The sequence below is a fragment of the Bactrocera tryoni genome, unplaced genomic scaffold, assembly GCF_016617805.1.
Source record: "Bactrocera tryoni isolate S06 unplaced genomic scaffold, CSIRO_BtryS06_freeze2 scaffold_176, whole genome shotgun sequence".
Lineage (NCBI taxonomy): Eukaryota > Metazoa > Arthropoda > Insecta > Diptera > Tephritidae > Bactrocera > Bactrocera tryoni.
This window is the reverse complement of record NW_024395896.1, coordinates 132,564-151,410: the sequence shown is the minus strand read 5'-3', so window position 1 is coordinate 151,410 and position 18,847 is coordinate 132,564. Positions and strand designations below refer to the sequence as shown.

The following is an 18,847-nucleotide window of genomic DNA, read 5'->3' as shown; positions in this document are numbered from 1 at the left end:
CTATAATTTAAGATATTTCTTGGGGCTATAGTCACGTACTTTTTTACAACAGCGGTTTATAAGTTTCTTTATAAAAATCAACTGGTCTACGAAACTGTAATACAATAAGTTAATATGTATGTATATTTAAAATATCAGTAAACATTGAAGCATTTTAAAATGTTTAATTTCCTTTACAGTAAATACGTACGCACATACTTACATACATATAAACACATATGTACATATGTCTGAGCAGGATTTTGTAGGAATACTTATGTATGTACATAAGTATGTACATATATATGCACAAAAAGGCATATTGTTTGTAGGACGGACATGTGCACATACATACATACATTTGTTAGTAGGTATGCACTTCAACGATTCAACTTTTCACGGTCACCTTTTCAAGAAATTATTAACTTGCTTTCAGCAGCGCTTGAACATATGTACATACATACATACATATGTATGTATTTATTTTGTTTACAGTTTTTTCGGTTAATGTGCCCATGAAATTAAATAATCTTTACGTAGTATGTACATACGCTTTATTGTGATTACATACATACATACATACATAATATTTTTAGTCACTTTCAGCACAACTTACCTTATCGATTGTTCCTGTAATTGAGGTACAATTCCAATTGGAGTTAATAATAAGCCAATTACTTTGTTAATTGTTGTCGATTTTTTCGAATTTGTTGAATTTATTTGTTGTTTCACTTTTAACAATATTGTTTGTTAAACTTCCATTGGTTTCAAGTTGAATAGGTAACTAGTATTTGTCGATAAGATAATCATTTGTTCATACGAAATTTGTACTGCATTTGTTTTATTATGTTGATATTTGTTTTCCAAAACGTTCAGATAATGTTAATAAGCCATATTTTCATAACACGAAGTTTTTTTCATAACAAGAAATACATAAACTACAGTAAAGACGCGCGACATTTTCTCAATATACTTATTTTCATCAATAGCAGGTACATTTCACATTTAATTTATGATTTTTGATTTAAAAAATATCAGAACTTTTACTCATAACATTTCATATTTTAACTAAATTTGTTGTAACTCCGTTTTTGATAAGTTTTAAATGCTGCAAAATTTCCGAAAAACAAACACATTTCATCAGCACAAGCGATAAAACGCAATTTCTCGTTTATTCCCACTGGTAGCAGAGCAACGGCAGTGACAGCAGCTGCGACAGCAACGACGCTTTCGCTCCCCGTCTTCGCCCAGTTGTTTGTTTTTTGACTTGTGGGCTCCACACTAACAAACAACGATACAACGTTATGATACGCAGCAGAGGTCGCCGGGCCGGCTACCTAAACTTTGGATGGGGACGAGAGCCGAGCGATCAGCGGTGCGACAAACGAACAAATGTACACACATACATATAAGCAAGCATAAAGGGCATGGGGGTGTTTGGTTGGCAGGTGGGCATGCAGGAAGACGAGCGGGTTGATTTTTTTCCTAACTCGGCTTTTCACTTTTGCCGTTTTCGCGTTACTTTATTGCTTGTTTCCTATTAATTTCATTTTCGTTTCTAAAGCATACATACATACATATGTATATTCAAGAAAATGAAACATGTACAAGTATTTTTTTAAGTTATAAATCTATATATACATATTTATATTTGTAAATATATAATATACTTTCTGCGCCAACTTGCAATGAACATTCATAAATAGCTTTTTCAGGCCTTGCACTTCGGTTATTTTATTGGTGTTTTCGCTTTTGAACAACCATTTCTATAAGCAATACAAATCAGTATTATATACATATATGTACGTTACATGTACACACATATGTACATATATAAGCTCTCTCTCTCTTTATAAATGACTCCTCTCTTTTTCGTTTTGTTGATGTTGACATGCGTCTAGTAGTTGCATATACATATATTTACACACATATATATGCATAAATAATTCGCGATGCAAACGGAAAAAAGCGAAGTGCAACACAAAACATACAACACATTATCAAATATGTAGATACACAACTATACCCCGCACAATTGAATTTTTGTTGTTTTTCTACAAGTACTCCGGTTTCTATATACTCTCGCTTCGTCATTTGTTTTTGATAAGAGCACTGCGCAAAGCGCACATAAACAATATGCATACATTCATACTTTTGCATATAAACACACCACTTGTTGTTGTTATTATATAAAAATACTGTTCAGATTGCCGTGTACATGATATGCCGCACCAATTCTGCCGCCGGAATTTGCGTCAATGACAAGCAACGATTAAAAACAAATTGCGCCGAGCCAAAAGCTTTTGCGGCCATCAATTGTGCGAATTGTAAGCAAAAGCGAGCGCAAATAAAATATAATAAACGCCGATGTGTTGTGAACAAACTGGAAAATGAATAGGGAACTGGCAAATGACCAAACCAAAAAGGAAATAAGAAATATTAAAAGGGATGTGTTATTTTCCATTAATTAAATATTTGCAAAATTCGTGAAAGCTTAACTACTTTGTTAAGTATACAATTTTAGCTTTTTAACAAAATTAGTTTGAGTTTTTTTCAGCAATTTTGTTCTAATTTACGATTTTCATGGGTTTATTTTTATTATCAAATATAGTATTCAAAATCATGATTCGTTTGTTTGACTTGGTGGATTTTGTAGTAAAATGAGACATTAATTAGATTGTTACATATACTCACCAGAGCTATTAAATGCGATTCCCTATAAGGTCGACATACCCAGAGCTTCTAGGACCAAGTTAACATAAAATAAAGTGATAATAAATTATTTTCTTTATAAAATTAGTTGGCATTCTACCCGAAATATTATAATTACTAAGCTAAATAAGCTTTAGAGCAAATTGTGCATTAATATATGTATTGAATTAAATTTATTTTTTATTTAAAATAATACTCATACATTGGGAATAAGCACTCATCGTTAAATGAATATTAAATCTATTACATAAGTACTAGTAGTACGAAAAATTCTAAGTGGAGCCGAAGAGTAAACATTACACAGTGCACTGCATTACCATTTCAAATGTCGAAAGAATTCATGAATCTAATGAAAACAGTGGCAGTATTAATTTATTTAGTTTGTTTTGATAACGTAAATAACGTAAACCGGGTTTTAATTGGAGAACAACTGCATTAGAAATTTTTGTGAAAAGCTTCAAAATGCACTACGAAGAGCTGGAAGCGTTGGATCCACGTAACCCCACATATACTACACGAATCGAAACACCACCACCACATAAAGTTGCGGTTTTAATACTTGTGCAGCAGTACTTAAAAGTTAAGAATGCCGCCACCGACGCAGGTGTCGCTTATCCTTTACAGGCACGAAGAAATTTTTGCATGCTACTATTAAAATTGATACAATATCCCGATATGACATACAACGATTTGTATCAATTACTCACATCTCCACGGTATAAAATTAATGCACTCCACTTGGAAAGTTTTGAAAAAGCCATGTCCAATATTTTTACGCTTGGTATTGAAACACTTTGTGATTTTGCTGAGCGTCAAAATTGGGACAATCTTTTATCTGAGGAATTAGGCGTCAGTCAGTTTAGTATTGTTGGACTGTATATTCGACGTGTTTGTGTTATACTGGAGCGTATGTCATTTCCAGAAATTATGGCTTTATATAAGAATATTTGTTTATATTATGAAAAAGGTAGGTGCTATATTATACATGTCGTATTTTGTAAATAATATTATATATTTATTTTTACAGGAGTACGCACACTCGCAATTGGTCCACGTAGAGTTGGTGGTGCTCTAACTAGCGCACAGGATAATTTGTTTCCGCGTGCTGCTGGACGTGGATCTGATGATCCTGGTAACACATTAGAAGAATCGGCCTTAGATACTGAAACGGTACACCAAGATCGAAATCCTCATAGTAAATGGTCACCGAAACAAGCCGATCTCTTTGTTGCACAGCAATGCAAATTGTTAGAAAATAACGAACTGCGCGCTTTGCCTCCAATAGAACTACAAACGAAAATAAATGAAATAATTCAGGATAATCCGCTAAACTCGCAAGCCTACTTTCTGGGCTACATGAATCAATTAAGACTGCGAGATTTCTATGGAGCAATGGATGCACTCCATCGCGCATTTGATCGCAGTCCCATGCAGACAGCCACACAATATGAACAAAAAGTATGGTGTGAATAATAAGTGTAATAAAATTGTAAATTTTTATTTTATTAAATTTTTTTGCAGGGTTTCCAGTATTTCAGTGTGAACTTGGCTGTGCTGCATGCGTGTTTTGACCATCGTCGCGAAGCATTGAACGCACTTAAGGAATGCATTATGCTAGCACAAGAATGTGGCGATAAACGTTGCCTGGATTTAGCAAATTCTTGGTATTGTCTACTGAACAGCAACAAAATAGACCCCTTTGAAAAGAGCTTGCCGGATATTCAAGACCCTGGCCTGGTGCAATCATTGTCATTGGCTATTCAATATGTTGTAAAATTTGGCGCACAGTGCGGTTATTTACCACTCGACCTCTTTGAATTGCTGTTGAAGAGCGATGAACTCAATAATAAGAATTCAATACTAGAACACGCTTCCGACTCTTTAGCTTTAAGATCTGCACTTTGGTGTCTTTATGGGCGTCATGAAATCTCTTCGCTATATGCACAATTACTGCTGCAACTGAAAAAAACCTGGGCGTTTGGTGATATTGGTAATTCCGAGAGTGTTAGTAAAGTACTCGCTAGTCTCTCATTGTGGTTGAATGTGCAGGGGGAACATCAAATGAGCGCAGTCGTACAAAGTCATGCACGCAGTCGTTTTCCACGTCATCCAAACGCTAAAAATTGGATGATCAGCGAATATCACATCGTCATTCAGCAATGTATTTATCGCTGCCGTTGGCAGGAAGCGCTCAAAGCTTGTAGTCAATTGTATTTGCTGGATAAGAATGCGGGAAATCTACAACGTGCCGCCGTGTATATTGCGAAGGGATATTTCAATACGGCCCGCCGTATTATTTGCAAATTGCTACAGAGTGCGAACTTGGATGTTCTGACGCAGGTTCGTGTTTTGGTCCTACAAGCATACACGACGATTGGTGAAGACACCGTATCATCCGAAACGGCGGAATTTCTCATTCAAGCTTCTGTATTGGCCACATCTGCCTACATGGAGTACGAACAAGCTGTTATAGATATGGTTTTAGCGCAGGCGCTGCTTAAAATGAAAATGCCACAAAAGGCTTTTCAAGCGGCTAAAAATTGTATGGAGAAAATTTATGAGAATGGTGGTATTTACGATCGAGCAAAAATGGATTTCATATTCGTGTGCTGTATGGTGGCAGCCAGCGAAAGCGAGGCGCGGAAACGAGTTAATTTACAAAATGGAATTTCCATTTTGGAGAGAGCTATTGAATGTTTTAAAAAATTAGAAGCGCATGCTAAAGTTTTGGACATTTTTGTTTACTTAGCAAAAACATATCACGAACTTAATCAGCTGGATGAGCGAAACAAATATGCTTGCAAATTCAAACACTATTATTCAGAGTATCCCATTGCAAGGGAATACCTTGGAATGGCTTTCTAGTTATCGAAAATTAATTTTAATTATAATTAGATTTAGTGCATACATTTTTGTTGAAGCAGAACTGAAAATAAATTTTTCGAATAAAAAACACCTTTTTATGTAAAAGTTAAAAAGTGTATTCGTGTTCGAAATGTGATATAAATTAATTATTTTTGTAATTAATTTTCATGCGAAAGTGTTGAGAAGTCACTGTAAGTTTTACAAGCCGCAACGTGCACAATTTCCGAAATGAATTAATGCATAAATGTAAATAATTGCGTATATATTTTTAATGTAAAATCATATATTTATATTTTTAATGATTATATGATCGGACACATGTTTAGGTGTAACTATTATTTTTTATCGGTTTTATTTTCTTCGCTTTCATTCTTCTTTAATGGCTCCTTGTCTTTATCGGATTCTTTGGCATTGGTAGTATCCATGGTAGCGCCAGCTGGTAGTGACTTTTCTAAAGCCTTAACGAAATCCTCCAAATTTCCGGCATATGCAGCTGCAACAGCTTCCGGTGTTAGTTCAAATTGTGAGACTACAGGGCCGAGCTGTGCCGATTGAAGGGCATTTGAGAACAAAGAAAGCGCTTGTTGGAATTGCGGTGAAGCAATAGTGTCTTTAATCTGTTGTTTTTTATTTTCATCGGCATCTTCGCTTTCAGGTAGGTGTACTGATAAAGTTTTTGCACGTTCTGGATCTGATATTATTTGATTAATGGCCTCCGAACCTTGTATAGCAGTAGATAAATCAACACTCAGGGTACGGCTGGCGGTAGCTGTATAAAAAGTGTAGAGTGTTTAAATAAAAATAACTTATTTTCTAATAAGGGTTAAAACTTACATGATAAGTTCGTATTGACATTGGTGGTAGTGGCTCCTGCGGAACTTCTATTACTACCCTTTCCTTTGGGTGCGGATGGTGTTTTAGGTGCCGTGTTTGATTCTGGTGTTAGCAAATTACTTGCAGTATTACTGCTGCCGCTGCGTGCAGGTGTACGAGAACTATTTTCAGAACGACTAAAATATATAAACATTAGTATTATTGACACCTAACACTTATATTATAATTATATTACTTCATTGAACCCAATAAGGACGTTAATCCGCCCATTTGACCAACTCCGCCGAAGAGTTGCATTAATTGCTGTTGTGACATGTTGTTCAACATGTACTGTAGATCGCCATTATCACTATTGTTACGTTGTTGTGAAGGTGGGTTGTTCATCAATTCATTTACCCGGCGACATAACTCATCATCTTTTTCGATTTTTGGTTCTTGCATCCAGAAAAACATTCTACGTGAAGACGACTTAAATTTCAACACATATACTCGTCCCGTTTTGCATTGTTCAACACGTTTGAATTCAAAATCGTCAGGAAAAACAATTAAATCGTCCTCCACCTACATACATACGAAAAACGTTTAGCAATAGGTACACCTATGTATTTGTTTCCATTTACCTTGCCAGTGGTGCGATCTTTCCAGCAAAAGTGCATAAGACCATCTTCACTCTGTGTTAAATACACTAGGCCTTTGCGAGCATCTGGATGCACCATTTTGCCTATCATATTCATCCGACCTGCCCGAAACTCCACCAAATTGGAGCTGCTGCTGGTGTTACCACCACCAATACCACTCTGACGACCAAACATTTTTTTCTTTACGTTGAAAACTGAGAATTTGTACTGATATAAGAAGCGCAAATATGTTTAATTTTGTTTATATAGCTACCTGTACAAATAGTTATCCAATTGAAATAATTTTCACTTGAGTTTCGTTCAGATTTTCTATGCCTTACGAATGACGAGCAACTTTTAATGTCAGATTCAAGTGTCAAAAACAAAGTTGAATTTTACCAGAGAACGTAAATTATAATACGTTCTCTGATTTTACCATTAAAAGACGGCAAAGCAGTTCCCCAACAATCAGAATTGTAAAATTCTCTTATTTCTGTGGCTGTGAGCACGATTCCCCATTTCAGATAAAGAGCTATTATTTCCCCAAGTTGTAATCGAATATTACAAATCATTAACTTTTGTTTTTTTAAAATAATTTAATTTAAAAAAAATTAACTTACTAATTTATATATTTATTTTGTTAACTACTGTGACTTAGATAAATTCAATATAGAGAAGGAAATCGACTGTGCTCTAAAAGCAAATAAAGAAGAAGAAGCAAAGTTTTGTCAGATTTCTGTTTTTCCTTGCGAACAATCGTGGATAATTAAATGAATAGTGCGTTGCAACATTAAACATTTGACATTTCTTTGCATAATTTAAAGGAAAACTAAAACATTTCAGAGGGTAAATTGTGAAAAATACGGTAAGTAAAATTATTAAGGTTCTGATAAAATTCATTTTAGATCTCTATTTAATTTTTACACGCTATAAAACGACAAACGTGGATTGAGACAAAACGGTGAAAAGGAAATTGAAAGTATAGAAAACTCAAAAAGAAAAGCTTGTGGAGGGTTTGGTAGTATTTTACATTTTCTATATATTTACTTTTATAAATGGAATTGATTTAGTGTTGGGATTAATGAAAATTTTTGATATTTCCAAGTTTGTCATGTGTGATGTGTTAAATTTGACAACGAAAGCTGTACACAAGGCATAAAGAAAGGTGAAAAATGTAAAGCAACATGATAGATTAAAAAGTTAAGAAAAACGAAGTCGAAAACAGAAAACGAGTTCACCCGTCTGACCGCCAGCGTGTCTATTGACCATCATTTAAAGCAGAAAGAAAAGTTAACGAACAGCCATGAGTACAATACTGCAATAAAATACAGAATTGGAGGAAGTTAAATAACATTTTCGAAAGTTATATGAATAGGAGTTTTCAGGTACGGCATATAATTTTTGTTTAGCGGCAAAATCTTCTTGTAAAGATATTAAAGTCGAAAAACATGTAGAAACACATATACATCTACACTACAAATTATATGGAAGTGCAGAAAGACGACCCGTATTAAAAAAATTTAGCCTGTGATTGCAAAACGTGTTTCTTATTTTAAATTGCTGAATGTGTCCAAGAGAAAAGGAGTCAATACTGGATAATTCATGATAAGCTAAAAGTCCGCTTTCTTCATTAAAATTTTTAAGGGTGTGAATTTAAAAGAATCCTTTTCGATTTTCGCTTTTCCGTTCTATTGATGGAATTTGAAAGCAGTTGAACAGCTTTTGTACCTCTGCAATAAAATCTATACATTTATGATGATGCTTACCGATAAGATGGCATTTTATAAAAAAAAAATATGTACAACGTATACTTTTTTCGTTTCTTTTGGTGGAGATTTTTACAATTAAAAGACATTTTTTATATATGTGCCTATGCGCAAGTAGAGTATGCTCTGCCGTTGGAAACATCCAACTTTTAAATTTGTTGAACTATTCCCGTCAGCGTGTTGGGGTAGGTTTCTTACTAAACCATTTTGTTTTTTAAGTTACAAACTCTGAATCATGAGTCGTGTTAAATAATAATAATATGTTAAATCTACTAAAATTTGAATCTTTTATTTCGCATTTAGTTGCGGCCACTAAAGTCGGTGTAAATAAGACATCATCTAATATTTCGCGTATAAGGATTTTGTACAAATTTTTATAATAAAACTGTTGTAATTATTACATTGAGTTACTGCACAACTGTGGAAATAAGTGTTCCACTATATTCTCTTGAATTCTATAGCATTGGCATGATATATACCTCCGGTAGAGTAGTGTTGATAGTTGATGTGCTAATTATGAATATTAAACAAAAATATCGTATTCGTTTTCCAGTTGCATTGTTTCGAAAATGTATATTTTATCAAGTTAATTAAAGAAAATTGATTAACATATACTCTTTTTATATGCTCTTTTAGAATTTTTACAACGAATCGAATCCCAAACCCTAAGTTATATACTTCTGCCAAAACGAAACGAAAAACATAAAACCGATACAACTAATAACAAAAGCTTCAACGCAACAAGACATTATGGATATAACACCGGGTCGTGCCCCATTTACTGAAGATGAGGATTATACACCCTTACGGAAGCCTAAGTCCGCAACAAATACGCCTACACACGGCGCTTCGTCATTAAATGCAAATAACGCGAACGCGTATGCACGCACGGTATCGCCATCCAAGCTATCACCATATGCTAAAGAATTTGTGCCACGTTTCGGTGGTAGCGGTAGTAATTCTGCAGCTGGCGCTCAGGAGCGTTTAGAACGACATCAGCAACAGTACAATCAGCAAACCTATCAACAATACCATCAACAATCGACGCGTCCACAACGTTACTCCAATGGTTATCAACAAAATAATCATCACAATCATAATCAACAGCAATACGGTCACCAAATCACCTCATTGACGGCGTCCGTACAGGAACGCTTAAAAATCGGCAACGCCTCCGGTAGTAGTGGGAACAAGAATACTGCCAATAATTATTATAGCCAAAATCAGTCACATCAACATCCTAGGCATAATAAGCATCATAATCAACATCACGGTGGACAAGGACGCTACCAACGTCACAATCATTCGGGCGCTACAAATTCAAATGCTGGCAATGGTACCACCAGCTCAGATGTAGAAACAATTGCACTTGACTACTTGAGAACCGTGATTCAATGTCTAAACCAAAATCCCGGACAATTTGACACAACTGCTACAAGGTTTCTTACCATATTTGAGGGTATGGAGAATAACCAATATGTACTGTCGAATGCAATGGAAGATATCTTCAATGAATCCATACAGAATCCCAACTTCCGTTACATGGGCGCTAAGCTCTACAATCTTTTGCACATGCTCAACTTAAAGAAAGACTCACTTTTTCACACCTTGCTCAAATGCAAGCTGGACTATCACCAGCAAGAGGTTATGCAATATATGAAGACAAATCAGCAACAAAAAGTGCGTGAAACGGCTCTCTTCCTCGCTGAATTATATATGCAGTTGCGCGGTGACGACACACGCATACACCTAATAGCCGAAAATATAGTGTACTCACTTAAACAGCTACTATCGAAGGAGTCTTCCGACAATATACGTTGCATTTGTTTAACACTGAAATTGGCCGGCTATGATTTGACTGCAGACTGTCCAAATGAAATGCGTGAAATTATCGAGATTTTACAAGCTGTCAATCAGCGATCACAGGGTAAATATCCGTTAGCAGCTAATGTAATAGCATTGCAAAAGAATAATTGGGGACGCAAACTGAATTCACCAACCGCCGAGGTGGAAGCTGCAGCAGCAGCGGCGTCAAAAGCACCAGAACCATTGCGCATGAGCGACGAACCTATATTCTATGGGCCAGATGGGCGTGAATTGACGGCGGAAGAGACCGACTTCTTGTCTGATGGAGCAGCGGCTGTGCCGGGTAGTGGTTCCACTGATGAAGACGGCGAGGGTGGCGATCTCGATATCGATCTTGATCCCGAAATGGATGAAGAGACCGAAAAGGCTTACAAAGAGTTTTGCAAGCAAAATAACGCTAGTACATAGGTAACAGCAATACAGTGCAGTAATTTAGTAATGTGTAGTTGGCGGAAACAACTTGAATATTTTCCAAAACCGCAACAAAACAACTCCGCCATATACAAGTTTCTTCACATTCTTACCGAGTAAAAAACAAAAATTTGTACACAGTTATACATATACATACATACATATATGAGCATAGTGCCCTGCCAATGTATTATTAAGTGTCTAGCAAATTTCCAGGCATATTATCTCTAAAGTTAATGCTGTGAGTTTCTGGGCTTGATCGAATATATATATTTTCGGGGTGTGCTTTACTTTTAGGCTGAAATTACAGTTGTCGCATGTGATGTTAATGAAAAAAAAAACAAAAGCAAAAACAAAAACGTTAATAAAACTATAACAAAATGTAATACTAATTTAGAATTAAAGAAAACAAAAATGGTATGAACGAGTTGATTTGAAGCCTACAGATAATAGAGTATATAGTGGAGAATCACCTATGCTTTTTTGCAAAGTTATTCAAATGCGATCTTTGATGTGATATTAAATGCATATGTTTAGTGTTCTTTTTGGCGATTTTTGTATGCATGCATTGATTCTCATAATATTTTAGTTGTTATTGTTTTAGACATAACCTCAAACACTTAACACTTCTAGGAAGTAAATTCCCTACAAGTGCATTAGGTAACAGTAAATTGTCGAAATCATTACACTCCACATCAAATTAAAAATATATTTTTTTATAGCTGGAAATATGTTTGTAGATTATTCGAATTTTGAAATTGAAATTTTCTCTTTATGAACGACTAAATTGTAAAAAGTTTTTTTTCTGTTTTATTTTAATTTATTATATTAAATTCTCTTGAAAAAGGACAATGAAAACGAAACTGCACTTACTATAACTCGAAATTTCCAGTCGTCTGACGCATGGTTGGCGCAATACTAACTGTAATTTCAGCGTTTATTAGTCTTTTCAAACGGGAAAACCAAAAAAAAAAAAAACAAATCAACAAACCTCAATGAATGTCCTTTCCTTTGTTAGATCTGATTTTGTCCAGTCTTTGTTTGTTATTGGCTTCCATGCTTCCGTTCTGATTAGGCAACAAATATTTTATGATCGTTTTTAATCGTGGCATCCTTCGTAAATATGACTTAATTTTTTTTTTACATTACATTAAGCAATTTTATCCATTTATTACCGTTTTGTATGTTCAATCTCTAACTCGATGAGACATACGAGTACTCGCACTTGGTTATCTATATTTTGCATTTTAATTATGCATGTTATAACGTGACTGCAATTGTAACGGAAAAATTTTTTTCGACATAAATAAATACGAAAATGTTTTTCTCATTTTATTTTGTTTATAAAATGACTATGTATTTCTATAAAAAATATAAAAGCGATAAAAAAATAATTAAAAAACGAAAATTGTGAAAAAATATTAAATTAGTTGTAAAATAAAAAATAAAAAACAACAAAAAAATTGCATGAGAAAAATATCATGTATTTTCCTTTTTAATATTTATAGGTTTATTTTTTGTTTACTGTTTTTGCGGTTATGTTACATCGTGGCACCGAATACCCTGAAGTTTTGGATTTCAAGTTCCCAGCCAAAGTAGCTGTTCTAGCAAACGAGTGCGACACCTTACGCGATGGTCGCCTGAATGCAGTGGTACGCAGATGAGGAAACTCCAGACCTATCAAAATACTGCACTCCGGACCACGATGGGATGCCTCTTGATGTCTCCCATCGAACACCTTCATAGTGAGACGCTTATGCTCCCAGTTAAGGAGCATAATGAACTCGTCTCCGAGCAGTTCCTGCTGGGATGTTTTCGTAGAAATCACACTTGCAGCCACCTGCTTGGAGCGGAACCGCCTCCTAGGAGCATCAAGAGGTCTTTCCTTGACTACGTCGACGACGTCGTACACTATGCCGACCGGACTTCGGACGCAACTTCTTCCGACAGGTACTGACCGCCATTCACAGTGGGGCCATCAACACCTTCACCGACTCCCTTCCAGTGAATGGCATTCTTGAATGGCAACTTCGTTCTGGATATTGTAGCAGGTTAAACTCCTACTTATCCAGAATAGACCCTGACATACCCAATGTATGTCCTGCATGCAACGAGTCTCCGCATGATACTGACCACCTCTTTGCATGCCCTACCAACCCCACTTATCCAATACCTTTTTCCCTTTTGTCCGGCCCCGTCGAAGCAGCTGTTGTTGTAACGGTTACCTAATCCCTGTTAGGATCCTAAGGATTAGCTATATTGTCGTCGACTTCATCCAATGGAAGGCCCAAGAAACAAGATAAAAATTCAAATCAATAGCCTTGCCTCTACGGCCTTTTTTTTGTTGGCAGTTCACACTGCACTCTTCAACCGACAGGGCCAAAAAGACGTGTTACCCGGCGGCCGTGCAAAATGCTAAGAGACTGTGCGCCACATATTTTCACCGATGTGGAGGTTCCGAATGTCATCAACGAGGCTAAATCATTCAAATTCATCGGCCCAGGCGGAAATAGTAATTTGAAGCTAAAACAACTAGGTGTAAGTTACCTTACCAAGGTCTCCAACGCATCGCTGACCACTCTTCAAATACCGAATGGGTGGAAAGTCGAAGAGTGGTCCCTCTCATTAAATCTGGAAACGCGCCATACAAGGGGTCTTATCATCCCATAATTCTCCTTTCCCCAGTAGTGAGGACACTCGAGGTCTTGTTCCTCGCGACGTTCAGTCACTAACTGAGTCCAGCAGACCATCAACATGGTTTCCGTAAAGTGCATACCATTACCACAGCACCTAGCTTCATAAACGCCTAGATAGCTCGTGGTCTAAATCCCTGTGAGAATATAGTCCTGGTAGCTTTCGACTTGTTAGGAGCCGTGAACACTCAATCATACAGCGCCACCAGAGGATATCGAACAATCCATACTCCTCCAGAGCTGAAGAGGTGAAACATGAAGTATCTGAGCGGTCGACAATCATCCAAACTGTTTCGTGGACAAAACTCTAAGTTAAGCAGATTTAAACAGGATGGTCCTCGACCCGTTACTGTTTAACTTTTATATTTTGAAACTCGTCAACCACTTTCGGAAATTTTCATCACCTCATATGCAGATGACTGTACAATACTTAGATCAGGCAATGGAATCGATGTCATGTGTTCGAATGTATATGTATGTACAGTTATCTCTCCGATCTTTATCACTTCTCCTCTGCAAGGAGCTTGACGCTCTCCCCACTAAATCTGCAGCTACCATATTTACTAATTGGACGAAGGAGTCTGTATGTGGATCTTAATATCTTAGTAGATGGCGTTAAAATTCCGACTGTCAACAACCCTACTATTTTAGATGTTGCATTTGATAGCTTCTGCTCCTTCATTTCCCATACGAGCGCAAGTAGTGCCAATGTACAGGGCCGCAACAAATTCTCAAGTCGCTAGCCAGCAGCACATGGGTAAAGAACAAAGAATTGTTGACAACACTCAAGGCAATCGGACAAAAGGTCGTAAACTACGCAGCACCGATATGGTTGTCTGGATGTGGAATGCAGATGAAAAACCTGTGGACGTGTCAAAAACTGCACTCCGCACCATTACAGATGCCTCTTGAGATCTCCCGTTGAATCCGATCGGCCTAAACGGGATTAGATCTTCGAAATAACAGTCCTTGGCCGGATAAAATCCGGTTCAATTCGAGTGCGTAGAACCGGGTGTTGTGAAAATTAAGGACATTATATGGTCTTTCCTTCGTCGAATAATACGCCGACAGATGCAACAAACTTTAGACAAACACTGTCTGCCATTTTTGTTGGAGACAAATATATACACAAATTTAATTTTTTGTTGACACCTGCAGCTGGATGCAGACATGTTTCGGACACGGCTTACTATATCCGGCCATTACCTAAAGTTTGAACGTCTAGCCTGAATTTTTCCTTTTCTCATATTTCCAATTGTTCAGTGAAAATAAGTATAGACAAAAAAAATTGTTCCGGAAACATACCCAGTTAAATTATACTAGGTTTGTTACCGGAACATCGGAAATAAATCGACAATCAAATCACTTCCGGTAGCCGTAGTAGATATTAAGCTTCCGGTTGTCGCAGACTAATAACCCGAAATGCTTAGTTTAATAACGGTCTAACGTTTCCAGTTAGGCATCACCATTAGCTTTATCAAAAAGTTTAGGCATTTAAAATAATCGGCGAAACACGACAACAAAAAATTAGTTGTTGCTGCAAACCCCTCTTCTAATTTGGGTTATGGAAACATAACAGTCGTACGATCTGGTAACCCGCCACAAACAAGTAGAAACGATATGAGTTGGCCATGTTTGTGTTTAGTGAGAGTCAGTTTGAGTGGATTTTTCAATGGACGCAGAGAAAAGTTGAAATTCCAATTAGACTTAGCCGACTAAATTAGAACAAAAGTGGTGTTTTTGGACGCAACCATTTGTTAACTATCAGAAAGTGTACCATCGAATATTTTTGTATAATTATTAACGCCGTCGACTGGCGCTCAGTGTATCCGAGGTGTGCTAAACAAAGCGAAGTAAAATCACACCCAAAGAGAGTCTAATTGGGTGTTTTCAAAAATTCACACAGTGTTGTGCAATTGTGAGCAACAGCGTTGCATTTAAAGTACTGTTAATTACGTAAAATGTATGGCGAAGTAGAATTCCAATCCGAAAGGTTCATTATGTTATTGGCTAACTCTTTGTTTTAAGAAATTTTTATTATTAAATTATTTACATAAAAATATAATAATTAATTATTATTATGTACAGTTTTTCAAGAAAAAATTTAATATTTTTCAAGTTTCACGCGCTTCTAGACGGCGCTACATTAATAGCGATCGGTTTATTTGCCGCCGATTAATCACTCCAGCAAATCAGAAAAATTATGTTTACAGCAAAATGCGTTTAAGGGCTCACATGGGTTTCCTTAAGCAACTACCGGCTTTTCAAATTTTTTTTTTTGTAAAATAAGAACTTAAATATTCTCTTCCAACTTTTCAGTATTTCAAAAATACATATTTTAGATAGATTTTTTGAAAATTTCAAAGTAAGAGATTCAAAATCGAACATTACAACGTCATTTTCGGTAGTCTTACGGAAAAAGGTGCCTCCGCGTTTACAGCAGAACTTCTTATAAGATCTAAAGCTGACTCGTGCACGCAACTTTTCAAGGCTGTATCTTAAAACTATTACACGCCTCAGCTTCAGAATTTAGGACAATATTCTAGAGATCTTATAACGTTAAAAGAGACAATCAAAAACTTTTTTTTGAAACCGTGAAATCCTTGCAACATCTTAAGAACAAAGAAACTAATAGACTGAGCGACTGATTGAACTGAGCGGCTACATTTTGGAAGGTCGCAACTCAAAAACTATTTCATATATCGTTTAACGAACGTTCTAAATTCAAAACCATTTTTGAATATATGTTTTTTATATATTTTTTCTTTTTCATGTCGAATGTCTGTAATTTATATATGACTTCTTCACGTCACCTATATTTTTAAAAGTTTGCCAATGTCCGTCGAGGCGTTTCAAGTTTTAACTACTTTTTTTCTGGTATATAATTACTTGTGTTACTAAATATCCGAAATTTTCATCAATGTGGCAAACTGGCTGGCGTTTCAAGAGAATTTTGAGCGGAAAGAGCGCCTGTTTGCGCCACCACCTTAACCACCTAAATATTTGTGTATTTGCCATGGCATCGCAGCCAACACAAAGTCAACATGAGTCAATACAAATCAGTTCGAGTCTCTTGTTCGTGCCGTTCATTTGTGTTTCGAAGATTCTTATCCGTAAGATACTTTGGTGCTACGCAAAAATAATTACAAAAAAAAAATTAATAAAACTGAATGAATTTTCTTTAGTACACGGCCAATACATACATATGAACATATATATATATACTAGATATATAAATATGTGCTTGTGTATGTGTTGATATTAACTTGATTTTCGTTGCTGCCGCGGAAATAATAAAAATTCATTTATATTTGTTTAAAAAAAATTAAATTATTGTGTGCATATGCTTGTGTGTGTATGTATGTAATTACCACTTTTAGGAATTGAAAAAGAAAAACAAAACCGATTTTGTTAGTGAAAATAGCGTGCCGGAGGAAGTAGAAAAAAAGCGAAGTAAGTGCGCGTTGCTAGCGTTTAAGGAACACAGATTTTACTAAATTTTTGCATGCAAAAAAATTAGAACAAAATTTGTTGTGAGAAATCAATATACATATGTATGAATATATATTTCAATATTAAATCGAATTAATTTTATTCAAACGTGTTGCCAGTTTAGTTGCCCAAAAGCGGGCACCGAAAGTTAATATATTCCAACGAAGCGAGAAAAAAAGTAAAGCGTCCAAATAAAATCTATTGTATCATTGCATATTTTCATTGCAACGAGCAACAGTATACGACGACGACTGGTGTAAAGAAATACGAATAAGAGACAGCGCTAACTCTTTATCCTGCTACCCCAAAGACAATTTGAATCAAATTCCGCTTTGTTATTATTGTGGCCGCCACTTTGTGAGAAGAGTGTGTGCGTTAGTGTTGGTTTACTACGCCGAAAGGACAAGCAACAGAAAAATAGGTAAGTTCAAAGGATTGCACGCATAAATGCAGAATAAATTGCACACATACATACAAATAATAATATACGTATATGTATATGTACATACACAAATATCTAATGCAATGAAAAATGTGCTGGCAGCTTTGACTTAAAGGAAAATTAAAAGTACCATAGTAACTAAAAAGGTGTACCGTTAGTAACTTACTTAGTTTTTACAGCTATTTAGTTTTGTGTAACTGAACTTTGGCTTATTATACCCTGCACAGTTTATAAATATGTATTAAGTTTGCCATAAAGTTTGTCACATCGCTATGGAAAGTATACATATGTAGGTATAAATACCATATATGCTTCAAGTAACTACCAGGGCTTTGAGATATCGATCTGAAATTCTGCACACATCCATTGCGCCGGACAAGTGACCTTTACCAAATTCTTCAACGATTATTGTTTATGACAACACTATAATCTCCGAAGCTATTATTGAGATCAGTCTACTATATCATATAGCTGTCATACAAACTGCCCGCTCAATCTCAAGTCCTTATATGGAAAACTTTTTTATTTGACAAGATAACTTCACGAGATTTGACACAGATTATTGCCCGAGACAACACTATAATCTCCGAAGAAATTGTTCAGATCAGACTACTATATCATATAGCTGCCATACAAACTGCCCGCTCAATCTCAAGTCCTTATATGGAAAACTTTTTTATTTGACAAGATAACTTCACCAGATTTGACACAGATTATTGCCCGAGACAACACTATAATCTCCGAAGAAATTGTTGAAATCTGACTACTATATCAAATAGCTGCCATACAAATTGCCCGCTCAATCTCAAGTCCTTACATGGAAAACTTTTTTATTTGACAAGATAACTTCACGATATTGGACACAGATTATTGTCCTAGCAATCCCTACAAACTCCGAAAAAATTGTTCAGATAGCAACACTATAGCATATAGCTGCCATACAAACGGGCCGATACAAATCAAGTGTTGGTATGGAAATCTTTTTTTTTTTGACAAGTTATCTTTACCAAATTCTTCACAGATTATTTTTGAAGACTACACTATAATCTCCGAAATTGTTCAGATCAGACTACTATATCATATAGCTGCCATACAAACTGCTCGCTGCATCTCAAGTCCTTATATGGAAACCTTTTTTATTTGGCAAGCTATCTTTACCAAATTCGTCAC

General features: G+C 35.8%; 4 protein-coding genes and 1 long non-coding RNA gene across 13 annotated transcripts in view; 3 read left to right on the top strand and 2 right to left on the bottom strand.

Annotated features, from left to right (window-relative positions):
* Positions 1-800: 800 nt before the first annotated feature.
* Positions 801-2,418, bottom strand: LOC120780131. Its single transcript, XR_005705816.1, has 2 exons — positions 2,006-2,418; positions 801-1,087 (listed from the first exon to the last, which is right to left on the bottom strand). It is a non-coding gene; the product is annotated as an uncharacterized LOC120780131 (long non-coding RNA).
* A 735-nt stretch (positions 2,419-3,153) lies between these two features.
* LOC120780130 (anaphase-promoting complex subunit 5) lies at positions 3,154-5,636 on the top strand. The gene is made up of 3 exons (XM_040112411.1): positions 3,154-3,658; positions 3,719-4,149; positions 4,213-5,636. Exons 1-3 carry the CDS (start codon positions 3,154-3,156, stop codon positions 5,554-5,556), a joined length of 2,280 nt encoding a protein of 759 aa, XP_039968345.1. The 3' UTR covers positions 5,557-5,636.
* A 167-nt stretch (positions 5,637-5,803) lies between these two features.
* On the bottom strand, positions 5,804-7,391 carry LOC120780129 (proteasomal ubiquitin receptor ADRM1 homolog). The gene is made up of 5 exons (XM_040112410.1): positions 7,282-7,391; positions 7,011-7,222; positions 6,626-6,951; positions 6,391-6,566; positions 5,804-6,325 (listed from the first exon to the last, which is right to left on the bottom strand). The coding sequence occupies exons 2-5, from the start codon at positions 7,200-7,202 to the stop codon at positions 5,892-5,894; spliced, it is 1,128 nt and encodes a 375-aa protein (XP_039968344.1). The 5' UTR covers positions 7,203-7,222; positions 7,282-7,391; the 3' UTR covers positions 5,804-5,891.
* A 353-nt stretch (positions 7,392-7,744) lies between these two features.
* On the top strand, positions 7,745-12,153 carry LOC120780132 (polyadenylate-binding protein-interacting protein 1). Of its 2 annotated transcripts, XM_040112413.1 has the most exons (3): positions 7,745-7,872; positions 8,113-8,392; positions 9,410-12,153. In XM_040112413.1, the coding sequence occupies exon 3, from the start codon at positions 9,524-9,526 to the stop codon at positions 11,045-11,047; it is 1,524 nt and encodes a 507-aa protein (XP_039968347.1). In that variant the 5' UTR covers positions 7,745-7,872; positions 8,113-8,392; positions 9,410-9,523; the 3' UTR covers positions 11,048-12,153. The 2 variants fall into 2 exon arrangements, with proteins under 2 accessions (XP_039968347.1, XP_039968346.1); XM_040112412.1 differs by lacking the exon at positions 8,113-8,392.
* A 4,641-nt stretch (positions 12,154-16,794) lies between these two features.
* The window catches only part of LOC120780133 (protein 4.1 homolog), a 105,062-nt gene continuing 103,009 nt past the window's right edge, over positions 16,795-18,847 (top strand). For 4 of the 8 annotated variants that reach the window (XM_040112419.1, XM_040112422.1, XM_040112420.1 and 1 more), the window contains exons 1-2: positions 16,795-16,856; positions 17,124-17,656. The gene's annotated coding sequence lies outside the window, so the exon portion shown is untranslated. The remainder of the gene's footprint in view (positions 16,857-17,123; positions 17,657-18,847) is intronic. The other 4 variants (XM_040112417.1, XM_040112415.1, XM_040112414.1 and 1 more) reach the window with 4 other exon arrangements.

Coding starts and splice junctions, on each gene's coding strand:
- LOC120780132 (XM_040112412.1), top strand. CDS start 9,524: ATGGATATAACACCGGGTCGTGCCCCATTTACTGAAGATGAGGATTAT.
- LOC120780129 (XM_040112410.1), bottom strand. CDS start 7,202: ATGTTTGGTCGTCAGAGTGGTATTGGTGGTGGTAACACCAGCAGCAGC. Junction 6,952..7,010: donor AAGATCGCACCACTGGCAAG/GTAAATGGAAAC, acceptor GTATGTATGTAG/GTGGAGGACGATTTAATTGT. Junction 6,567..6,625: donor TCCTTATTGGGTTCAATGAA/GTAATATAATTA, acceptor TATATATTTTAG/TCGTTCTGAAAATAGTTCTC.
- LOC120780130 (XM_040112411.1), top strand. CDS start 3,154: ATGCACTACGAAGAGCTGGAAGCGTTGGATCCACGTAACCCCACATAT. Junction 3,659..3,718: donor TTGTTTATATTATGAAAAAG/GTAGGTGCTATA, acceptor TTATTTTTACAG/GAGTACGCACACTCGCAATT. Junction 4,150..4,212: donor CCACACAATATGAACAAAAA/GTATGGTGTGAA, acceptor ATTTTTTTGCAG/GGTTTCCAGTATTTCAGTGT.